The sequence below is a fragment of the Mastigoproctus giganteus genome, chromosome 4 (genome assembly GCF_048544385.1).
Source record: "Mastigoproctus giganteus isolate SK-2022 chromosome 4, ASM4854438v1, whole genome shotgun sequence".
In the NCBI taxonomy this organism is placed as follows: Eukaryota; Metazoa; Arthropoda; class Arachnida; order Uropygi; family Thelyphonidae; genus Mastigoproctus; species Mastigoproctus giganteus.
The window spans coordinates 48,579,146-48,591,872 of record NC_143578.1 but is presented as its reverse complement, the minus strand read 5'-3'; the positions used below and the strand labels follow the sequence as shown (position 1 = coordinate 48,591,872).

General features: G+C 34.1%; 1 protein-coding gene across 1 annotated transcript in view; it reads left to right on the top strand.

Moving 5' to 3' along the window:
* Positions 1–12,727, top strand: part of LOC150086701 (uncharacterized) — a 247,342-nt gene that overhangs the window by 219,337 nt on the left and 15,278 nt on the right. Inside the window, exons 36-38 of the mRNA XM_090372701.1 lie at positions 4,826–4,897; positions 6,476–6,547; positions 11,652–11,723. Coding sequence (XP_090228827.1) covers positions 4,826–4,897; positions 6,476–6,547; positions 11,652–11,723 — 216 coding nt within the window. The remainder of the gene's footprint in view (positions 1–4,825; positions 4,898–6,475; positions 6,548–11,651; positions 11,724–12,727) is intronic.

Here is a 12,727-nt window from a genome sequence, read left to right as displayed (position 1 = left end):
TGCAGCATAAGCCTCAGGCTTCCTTGCACGATATGGCTAATAATAATAACTCAACCAGTGATGCCACTATTTTTCCTGGACAGAAGTTAAACTATCAAGTCTGTAATTACTCATGTCACTCTTTGATTCCCCTTTGTGAATTGGGGATACATTCACACATATCCAGTCTGTGAGGACCTCCCCTGAATCCAGAGATGCTCTCATAATTATGACTAAGGGTTTGCTTACTTTCTTCACTGCCTCCTTTAATATAATTGGATAGATCTCATCTGCCCCAGGTGCTTTTCTTATGTTTAAATTCAACAATTTCTCCTCCACTTTGTTCTCCGTTATTACTAAAAAATTTAGCTCCCTGTTAGAATTTGATAAACTTCTAGCCTTCAGTTCCCTACAGAATTCTTCATGTGTGAAATTTTTTTCTTTTTTCAAGACTTCAAAAAATGAAATCCTGAGTGATTCTGAAATGTCACCAGAAATGGAGATTGTGGTTTATTTGAACTGTTTATTAATTTTATGGAATACATCATTAGTCATTAGTTTACACAATTAACTAATAATAATGCTCTGAAATGTAGTGTTAAATATTTCGTTCATAAACAGATTGTATCATAACATGTGGGACTCTTCAGTGATGGATTTAGGACCTAAAAACAATTTAGAATGTTCATGTAAACATAGGTCTGATTTTCGCCTTGTTTCCGAGTTACAGCCATTTTTCTGTTCCAGCAACTATCTGCTTGCATTTACAATAAAATGCTCAAAATGACCACCACGTGCCTGAATACAAGCATGCAAATGCCTCATAATAGACCTCCTCGCCTGCTCAAAAGTTCCAGGTATCTCTCAGATTCGCTGTTCTGGTATTGGTGGATTTTCCACCATCTGAAACCCATTTTCTAAATGAATCAGTTTCTACAAGGTGTTCGTGTATTCTCTGAAAAGTCATTTTTGGCACATAACAATTAAGGAAGTTTTCTGCATACAGACACCTTGCCTCGGCTGTATTGCATCTAGCAAGTCCATACATGAAATGCATGTCTATCATCTCTCGATTTGAATAAGCCTCCATTATCACAACAAATGTTAATCAAAATGTTAATAACAAGCCCCAAGTGTATTGCCCTTAACGGGATAACTAACTGAAATCACTTAAATAAACACTATGGGACCTTGTTTACATAACTATCAGCAAAACCTCTCTGTGAGATATCAAGCATTGTTTGTAAACAATTGAATGGAGCCAGCTATAATAACTCAATTTGTGGAAAGGATTGAGGGAACACAAAAATGACTGTAACTCAGGAACAAGGTGAAATCAGACTTATGTTTACCACAGGTTTACATCAACTCTTTTTGTTGTTTTTATGTCCTAAATCCATCCCTGAAGTGGGTCCCACATGTTATGATACACCCTGTATAATTATCAGTTACCTCCCAAGATATTGCCAACTGTGTGGTACATTTTAACCCTGTTCAGTGGAGTCATCTTGAATTTTTTAAAAGAAAAACTATACTGCAAAATTACCTTGGATAGCACAATGAGATTTTAAATTCTTTTGAGTTCAAGGAATTTTCTCAAAGTTGAGATTAGAAGAAAATTTTATACAGGAAAATTATATGACATGCCTACCCCACTCCTCTTCATTGCTTTCCTCCTATGTATAAAAATTTCTAATATTTTAAAAGTACTAAGAGAATTATAGCAAAGATTCTACTAACAAATTATTTGAAATAAGCTAAAAGATTTAGTGAAGCTTCTTTTAACAATACAAGTAAAAAAAAAGCTTGCTCTCACTATATATAATTGAATATTAAAAGTAATCCAGCAACGACAAAATCATTTATAGTTTTTAACAGAATCATTATAGTTTTTTTAATATGTACACAAAGAGCAAATATATGTAAAAATTTTAAAAAGTACATATTTTTGTACTACACCGCATTTCATTAAAAACATAAAGAACATTTTTAAGGAATTCACAAGTGCAGAGCTTACTAAGACATTCTCATCTCTTTTGTAGCCAGTGTTCAATGATAGTGCAGCATTCTCTCTGCTGGTCTTTATGGTGTTAAGCATGCAAGATTCTAGAGTATGTGAATAAATTATAGGTAAAGCAAAACAGATCAAGTGCAGACTCTGATTGATATACAACTAGCATTGTCATAGTTATGCACCTGATGCACTTTGTCCATAATTCAATCTCTCACTAAATTGATCAAATGCTTTGTAATTAAAAAATGTATGTTTGTTATTATTTACATAATAATGGTTATATAGCAAAGCAAAGTTAACAATCACCTTTACACAGCTTTGTAACTCTGACTTCACTAAATTTGCTTTAAAATTTTCAAAATTCCTTTGAAACATTACAAGTCAAGTTCAAATTAATCTTAAAGACGTGTACAAATTTAAATGTCTTGGTTTTTCTTAAAAATGATCCTTTAAAAAATGAATTATAAAAAAAAATTAGTGCATTAGTATTAGTAATGACAAATTATGCAAGAAAGCAAGCTTATACACTATTAACCAAAAAAAAAAATCCCATATCACCTATCCATCACTTCTAATAGTTTTCTACTTCTTCCTTGAATTTATTCAAACTACCCACTTCCACAGCATCAAATAGAAGTTTGTTCCAACAATCTACTACCTGCTGGCTGAAGGCAAATTTCCACACATCTATCCTACAACCATCCTTCTTCAGTTTGAATTTATGTCTCCTCATGTATGTAGTCTGAACAAGAGGAAGGATGCCATCAGTATTGAACATACTCAATCCATTCAAAGCCTTAAACACCTCAATCAGATTTCCTCACATTGCTTTGTTAATAATCTGCAACCATCCTTCTTCAGTTTCAGTTTATGCCCCCTCATGTGTGCAGTCTGAGTAAGAGTAAGAATGCCATCAGCATTGATCTTACTCAATCCATTCAAAGCCTTAAAGATCTCCATCAGATTTTGTTGCAGGTGACTAGTCTCTAGCAGAGATGGACTGGGTCAAAAATTCTTACCAGAGAAAACTTGTAGCAGCCTCATACTAGTGTTTATGGCCAAAAATTCTTACCAGGGAATCACACCGGCCTCTGGCCCACCAGGGTTTTCCTGGTAAGGCTTCAGTTCTGCAAAGTGCAGCCTCTGGTCTCCAGACTGGCTATAAGACTTACCAGGAAAACCCTGGTGGGCCAGAGGCCAGTGTGATTCCCCGGTAAGAATTTTTGGCCATAAACACTAGTATGAGGCTGCTACAAGTTTTCTCTGGTAAGAATTTTTGACCCAGTCCATCTCTGCTGGAGACTAGTCACCTGCAACAAAATCTAATAGAGATCTTTAAGGCTTTGAATGGATTGAGTAAGATCAATGCTGATGGCATTCTTACTCTTAATTTAGGGTAGGCCTAAATGTCTTCCATACATGTCTAACCATTTAGACATGTATGGAAGACATTTAGGCCTACCCATTGCCATTATACAATGGGATAATCACCTCCCTGCTGGAAAAATTCCTGTATATCATTGACAAAACCCCATGAGCTGTCCTGCTGCCTGTCTGCACTTCTCAGAGAACTTCATATCTGATTGCACAATTACCTCCAGGTCTTTTTCATTCTTCACTATCCTGAGTGTAGTACCATATAGTTGGTATGTTATTGTGGAATTACTTCAACTGATATGCAGTACCTTACATTTATCAATGTTAAATTTGTCAATTGCCATTTGTCAGCCAATTTGCCTAATTTTTTAAAATCTTTTTGCAGCAGCATTTCCTGATAACTGTCATTAATCATCCTGTCAGGCCTTTGTATCATTTGTAAACTTAGATATTAAGGTTGATATGCCTTCATCATTATCTTTAATAAATATCGAAAACAACAATGTGCTCATCACTGAAGTGTGATATCACTTCCTAAAAAATTGTGAGGTGACATGCTAACTGGTAGTGATAGAATAATATAACTTTTATACCTTATCAAAAGGTTTGTTTTGATTTAATAGGATTCTTAATTATTCTGTTTTACTGCTGAGATAATACTGTTGATTAACTGCAGAGGGGTTTCCAGTACTGTATCTGCTATTAGGCTAAGGAACTTAAAACAACCAACTGTGAAAGATTAAGCCATCACTATGAAGCAAAGAACAGTGTCAGCCTTAACATCTGTGATGAGATCGAATTACAAGGAATCCTTTCTTAAAATTCATTAGGGAACTTCCACTCTTCATAATGTTGTTCACCAATGTTTAAAATATATCACACCTGAAAATGCAACCCACATGCAGAATAATTGATAATGGATGATAGACAGATGTGTACTGACAACAGTATATGATAAATGGCATGAATGAATGACTAAAAAAAAAAAAAAAAAAAAAAAACTATGATTGCTAGTCATTCTTTTATTTCTCAACATAGTGCATGCCCAGTAGGTTTCTGAACCTGATTATTTATGTTGATGAGATCAGATCTGATTCTCTCTGCCACTCAGAGGCGAAATAATTAAAAACACAACAATTAAATGGAAGTGTGCTGATTTGGCAATCTCAAAATCAGCACTTTTCAAGCTCACTATCAAATTACATGTTAGAAAGTTCATTAATACAACGAGATTACAACGAGTGGGTCACACTTCTAGATTTTACTTTTTGTATATGAATTCTTGTTTAGTCATAGCAATATGAACCTCACATTAAATTTTAAAAAAATCAAATTAAATTAAATTTGATTTTTAAATGATACATCTTGATTTTTGAATATATAAATTACTTTATTAATAACTTACCAGATAATATTGAAATAAATATTCACATTGACTGTTATTAAATTTCTTAGAAATCTGACTGGAATGTCATTATCTGTATTGAGGAGAAATACTTTCTGGACAATGTCTAGACTTCGAACATTGTAAGTATTAATATCTAGAACTGCATCTGATTTTATATACATGATTTTATATACTTTATGTTGCTTCTTTTGGAATAAAATACCTTGTATTCTCAAGGTATTTTATTTCCTCAGATTTTTGAGGAAAGAAAATTTTTTTTCAACATCATTATTTGTGAATACTGAGAATTGTCACAAATGATAGTAAAGAATGAAAAGTAATGAAATATGAATATAAATAATACCTTCTAAGAAATAAGAAGAAAAAGAAGCGAATTGTCCATCTTTGTTTGAATAGTTGCTTGGGGAAAAATTGTAATGGATTCCTTCATTCCTGTTTTGATAAGTACTTTTACTTTAAATTTCCAGTATTTTGTCCATCTTTTTTTAGACAATTATTCTCATGATGAAATGCTAAAATACTGTAAAAATAATGGGGGAATAACTCTTTGTGGGGGGATGCCTCTCAAATTATTTGGAAATAAACTAAACAAAATTTGCAGTACATGGGAGGAGATTCAAGTGTGCACTTGATTAATTTACTTTTTATTTTTTATTTTTATATAAATACTGAAGACAGATGTATGCCCACAAATTTTACAGACTGAAACAGTAGGCTGAGGAGTTTCATTTTTTTTGGTCAGCACTTAGTTGAATAAAAATTTAATCAATTTTTTTTTTGTGATGGTAACCTCTACCATTTCTTACCACAGCAGTTAAAAATAAAGATTTCAGCATAATCATTCAAAAATGTAGCATGATACTGAATTTTGTTTTGTGCTGATATTTTAAAACTTACTTTTTTTTCTCAAGCAAATCTTCTCGTTTCCTTTACTTACAATCATTCATAATTTTCACAATTTTTTTTTATTGTCAAACAATATATTTTTATATATAAGTGGATTTTGAAACCAACTGTGGTCAAGTGTACTGACTGTATACTGAATATTTAATCAAAACTGGTTCATTCAAAGGGAATTTTGAATTTCCCTCATTATTATTGCTTCTTAAGCAATAATAATGAGGGAAATTATCCAGGACCTGGAAATATTTTCATTATGGCAAAATTTTTATTAAAATGGTATTCATTATAATGGGATTTTACTGTGCCCATTGGAACCAGATAGGCACTTTGTGGCATTGGGGATAACACAGGATGATTCAGAATTGCATGCCATAAATTCTACAGTGGGTTCTTGACTCAGTATGGTTTCACACTCCATGTTAATTAGTCTCGGGTAAGGTTTGTATGGTTTTTCATCCCTAATAAAACAGATTCCTCGTGGCCTTAGTTGCCATGGTTGAAAAATCTGAAGAGCCAAATCCATACAACCAATACAACTAGCTTAACCATAGTGCAAAAAAAAATTATATAAAAGTTCTTGTCCCAGCAGGAAATCAAATCCAAATGTTCTTTTAATTTAACTTTGTGAGACATTACATGTTTAAGCAGCACATAATTTTTATTCTCATGATGAAAGCAATTTTTAAGATAAGATTGTTTGCAGCAATGAGATTTTTTAAGTTACTTTTTAAAATTTTAAAGTGTTTAGTATCAGACTTAAGTGGAGTATTTTATACTTTGTTTTTATTTTTCAGAAATTTAAAGAATAACATGATCAAGCAAGTTGAAGATGGTGCATTTTTAGGTCTTCACTCTGTAACTGTTTTGTAAGCATTTATATTCTTTGTGAATACTGCCTTTACTTTTATTTTTAATAAAAACCATTTCAGTGTGAACAAGAAAATATGGTTTCATATGAAAAACTAGATGGTGTATTTAAATGTTTATGGTTAGTATCATACAGGATGAATCTTTAGTTGGGCCACTCAAAATATGCTGTAAATCCAAAATGACTAAACACAGGAACATGAAATTTGACTTATAGGAAGAGTAAACTTTCATATATCTGACTCTGAAATATCTGATTCTGTGTAATATCTGATCCATTTTAATCCTGATACAAATTTGTATCTGTGTTTATGAAACACATTGCACTTAAGCTGAACATTCTGGATGACATTTTTTATGGATAAGAGCTGATTTCATCTAAGTGGATCTGTCAACAGCCAAAATACATGCATGTGGGCTACTAAAAATCTGCAAATGATGCACAAAGAGTTGCTATGTTCACAAAATATTGGGTAGACTGTCATGCAACCACATCATTGGGCTTGTCTTTTTATAGAGGCAGTAATTAAGTGCCTCTGTGAATGCTAATGCTAAGTGTTACTGATGGAGAATGTACCAAAGACTACTTCCAACAGGATAGCACCATTTCCCACTTTCAGAGCTTCAGTGCTAGCAGTGGGAATCTGTTTTCACAGATTGAATAATTTCAAAGGAACTTGTACACCACATTTACCAGACTTGACTTTTTTCTGACTTCTTTTGTGTAAATATGCTATCACTTTCATGTAGGAGCACATTTAAGCAAACAACCTGCACACCCTGCAGGAATTACAGAACTGCATTACTGAGTCTGTTATTGACATAACCCAAGGGCTGTAAAAAGCCTGTAAGCTGTAAAATAAATTTACAGCTTAGTTTTTCTTTTATTTCTTTCCTTTTTTTTGAATATTTTTAGTTTTGTTTTTTGATATCAATAGTTTTGGTCATAATTAATTGGTTTCATTATTTGGTTATAATTAGTTGGTTTTATTACTTTATGTACTATTTTAAATACAGTAATACCCCGACTTACGCTACCCCGACTTACGCGAACTCGGAGTTACGCGGTTCTTGATTTTTTTCGTTTGGCAACGCTGCCGCCCACTATCTTCAAGGTCGTTTTTCATATGTTATCGATATACGGTGCGACGGCGGAGAATGAGAGCGAAAGATGAATAAAATTCAACTTTGCTGCTTTTATGTTTTTTATATCAGTGAAGGGGAAACACATTTCACCATAATAACGTAAAAACCAACACAATTCCAGCTATCGGTATAATCGCAAATGCAATTAGATCGAGTTTACTACCAGTTTATAACAGATTTCACTAGCAGAAACGCAACTGGATTTTTATTGTTTTATGGTAGTAACCCCTAGAAATGTGAGGTGTTAATAGTGTATCTCTGCCTTTATGGTGTTGTTTATTCAGTTGCTACATGCACGCAGCTTTGTTTATGCGTATCAAGCGTGCCTCCTCGTTTTGTAATTGTGCTTTATTTCCTAAAAATGAGTAAAATACTTAATTAAAAGATGTGAAAAGGAAGCGTCCTGGTGAAGACACTGCAGATTCAGAGAGAAAAAGAAAAGCAATTATCGATAAACAGAGGCGGACTGGATCAAAAATTCTTACCCGGGAAAATTTATAGTGGCCTCATACTATGGTTTATGGCCAAAATCACACTGGCCCACCGAGGTTTCCCCGGTAAGGCTTATGGCCAGTCCGCCTCTGTCGATAGAGAAAAAATATGAAATTGTGAAACGCTTTGAGCGAAATGAAAGACCATGTGATATTGCACGTGCTACAGGCCTAAACGAAGCAACGGCGAAAAGCACATGACAATTGCAAACTTGAGAGGTTGAAAATTGAAAAGGGCTTAAAAATTTTAGAAAACATAGACTCCAACGAAGAACGCGTTATAGCTACAAAGCAAGGAATAAAAAAATTATTAGCTTGCTACGAAGAAATTCTGCGTGAAAAAAAGAATGCGCTGTGTCCTCAGACGAATTTGTTAGATTTTATGAAGCCATCGACATCGAAATAACTTTTTAACGTAAGTCATTTGTTTTTTTAATACATATTTTGTATTAATATGTATAAAGAACTGCAATTTTATTAATATTTTTCTTCTAAACTAGTGTTTTTGTTAGTCCTTGGTCCCAATTAAGCAAAATTTATATGTATTTATATGCAAAGTTGTACCCAGACTTACGCGAATTCGACTTACGCGATTTTCGTCGGACCCACCTATCGCGTAACTTCGGGGTATTACTGTATAGGGTCATCATCATGTCTCTTTCATTCCTAAATGTTGTCTGCCTTAAGCCTTCAAATCTCCATAGCACCTAAGGAATTTGGTTTGGTGACAAATATTTTACTAGTTAATCTAGTAGCTATGAGGGTGAGCTGCTGGTTCATTGTTTTATGATCGCTCTGGTCTGTATCTTGCAAGGATTGGCACAATGTTCAACAAAGGTACAACTACAATGAACTCAGTACAAATGCTAAACTGTTGTCGGCATTATTTTTTATAACAAATCTTGATCCAACAAATCTGGATCAATGTTAATCTGTTGGATCAACATTGATCCAACAGATTTTATCCTTTTTTTAATTATCAGGGTAAAAAATAAATATTTGGGGTTGTTCTCTTGTGAAAATATTATATATTTTTTTATCTTATGGAGCTTTATTTTCTCACATGCACAATGGTCTAAACTCAGGGTACTTTATAATCTGTTCTGATTTTTCAGTTTGTGTTCCTTTGGTACTCTAAATAAAGTTCCATTAAAAATATTCCACATCATATTCCTTGTACAAATAGGGAGGTCATAATCACAGTGTATAAGGCAATTGTAAAACTGCACTTGGAATATTGTGTCCAGTATGGAGACTACACATGAAAAAAGAGGCACAGAACTCAAAAGGGACCAAAGAAGGACAGCCTATTTGGTGAGATGTTCAAAAGGGTGCCCATATGTGGAAAGACTTTGAATATGCATGCTAAAGAACTAGGAAACTATGCACCTATAGAAGACCTGATTGAGGTTCATAGGGCTCTGATAGCAGATAGTAAAATGAATGAAAGTGAAATTTCCATTCTTGTTAATGATTCCATAACCAGGGGCCATAAATTAAAATTGCAAAGAAGGAGACTTAGACTGAACTGTAAGAGAGCAGCACTGGTCCTGCTGCTCTCTCCCATAAATTGTGAGGATAATAATCAGCACTTTAAACCATATATGTAACAATTGTCATTTTGTGTATTAAATTGTGTTTTAATGTCACGATACGCTACATTTTTAAATGTAATTTGTTTAATGTCAAGTCATGCCATTTTAATCTTTTGTGTAATTTAATGCCACTGTAAAGATATACATCATCTTATATCAGTTAATGTCATCTTGTTTTGTTCTTTAATGTCTGGTGTCATTTAATGTTATTTTTTTAATTCTTTAATCTCTTAACAGCATTTAATGTCATTTCATTTAATTCCTAAATATTTCTGATCTCTCTCTCTCTCTCTCTCTCTCTCTCTCTCTCTCTATATATATATATATATATATATATATATATATATAGAGAGAGAGAGAGAGAGAGATTATATATATATACAAAGGGTACTAGGAAAGTTTTGCAATACAGCTTTGTTTATTTAATTTTTTCAAAGTAATTTCCTCTACATTCAATACACCTCTCCATCCTCCGAAACCAATCTTTAAACCAGTTCTGCCAAGTTTCACTAGGGAGTAAAGCACACTCGTTGTCCCGAGCCCGTAGAAGGTCCTCATCACTGGAAAACCGCCTCCCTTTTAGCTTCATTTTCACATGCGAGAACAGTGCAAAGTCGCAGGGAGCAAGGTCTGGACTGTAGGGAGGGTGCTCGAGAAGTTTCAGTCCTGTCGTGGTCAAATATTCGGTGCAGGCTTTGGCGCGGTGAGCTGGAGCATTATCGTGATGGAGGTACCAGGTGTCCATTCTTGACTTTGGCCGCAGGTTCTTCATAGATCCAATGACTTTAGGCAGGCATTGTTCAGTATACCACTTAGCTGTGACTGTCTTCTGCGTGTCCAAAACGACACGTTCCATAATTCCACTCGATTTGAAAAATACAGCTATCATTTTCTTCTTTACAGATCGGGATTTTCTGACAATTACGGGTGTGTCGTCATCATCAAAGACCCAAACTTTGTTTTGAGCCTTGGTCGGCAGATCGTAATAGTACAGCCAAGTCTCGTCACCTATCATGATGTTGTTCACATACCGAGATTGTCCCTTATCAAACTTTTTTAACATCTCCCGGCACCAAGTCGCACGTCGTGTCATCTGCTCTTCAGTCAGTTGATGCGGCACCCAGAGAGAACAAAGTTTCTTCACGTGCAAATGATCTTGCAGAATCGAACGAATTGCTGGTGCATTTAGGCCCAAAGTATCCTCTATCTGTTGGTAGGTCACTCGTCTGTTTTCGTCAAGCATTTTCCTCACAGCAGTAACGTTTTCCTCTGTAACTGATGTTCGTGGCCTTCCCGGCCTCTCAGAATCCTCCAGAGTGAAATTTCCCCTTTGGAATTCTCTATACCACCTGAATATCGTTGTACGATGTGGACAATCATCATCTAGTGCAAGAGTCATTTCTTCTAAGCACTGGTCTATGGTTAAACCACACACGAAATTATACCGCAAAACTGTCCTTATCTCATTTCGTGACCACGATGCCATCGCAAGCACTTTACACTCTCACTACTAATGAATAACTGAGCCCATCGATTTGGCGCGGCGGCTACTATGCACGTATGAACATGTCTCAACATGCAGCAACAAGCAGCTTCCTGTGATTCATTGTTGCGTCATATTGCAAAACTTTCCTAGTACCCTTTGTATAATTGGAGCTCATTAGGGAAACTCCTCATGCATGGTGCTATTTACCATTAGCATTCTGCAAGACAATATCCCATTAGTAGACAGCTTGGCTGAAAAAGAATGCCAAAAAAAAGAAAAAATGTATGTTAAGAACTATTAGTTAAGAAGTAAATGTTGTTTTTTAAAATATTCTTTTATTTTTATGGACATGCTTCATTACTTATATTGGTCTCACTATATGTAGGGATATTGAGGGAAATGACATTCAGGATTTTTCTCATCATATGTTCACTGGCTTGAAGTCATTAGAATATCTGTAAGTATTTTTTAATTTATGTTGATTGCACTAACCATCTTATAAACAAATTTTAAAATTGAGCTCTTTTAATAGTATTTTAATATTTTTTAAATACAGGATATTTTTTTTTGTATTTACAATACAAAAAATATCCCATAATTTTTTTTTCCTTAAAAGGACAGTTGAACATGATTATAACAAGCACTGATATAATAAGACCATGGCTGTAGTGAGAAAACAAGGAATAATTCATCATATATTATTTGATAATAGAGAGCTATTAAGTGCTCGATATTTCCTATATTCTATTATATTATGAATCAACAGGGCTTACCTTTATTTTTGATATAGAAAGCTTCTTTTCCAACTCTCCTTGTCCAACTCGCTAATAATTCTGGGGGAAGGCGATATCAATTTTGCAAAACATTGTCATAAAGTTAGATTTTTTGGAGGTCTAAACTGGCTAATAATTAAGGATCGATTTTTTTCTTTTTGGTCCTGTGGCAGGAATTTAGAGTTTAATTTTAGGGGCCTAATAATTGGATATGGGGTTGGGGTTATTCTCTACATTCCTTTCCCCTAAAATTAAACTCTAAATTCCTGCCACAGGACCAAAAAGAAAAAAATCTATCCTTAATTATTAGCCAGTTTAGACCTCCAAAAAATCTAACTTTATGACAATGTTTTGCAAAATTGATATCGCCTTCCCCCAGAATTATTAGCGAGTTGGACAAGGAGAGTTGGAAAAGAAGCTTCCTATATCAAAAATAAAGGTAAGCCCTGTTGATTCATAATATCATATATTATATATTTTAATTGTAAAATTTCACTTATATAGCAAATATGGTAATTGTGAGCTTTATGAAAATAAAGAGCAAAAATAAAAGCATTTATTATTTGGACCTTTTAAGTTTTTTTCAGTTTTTCCAGCTAAGTCAGGTTGATAGAGAAAAGCATACAAATACTAGTAAAATTCACACTACAAGCCCATTAGACCAAGTTGCTTTAGTTGTTATGTTGTC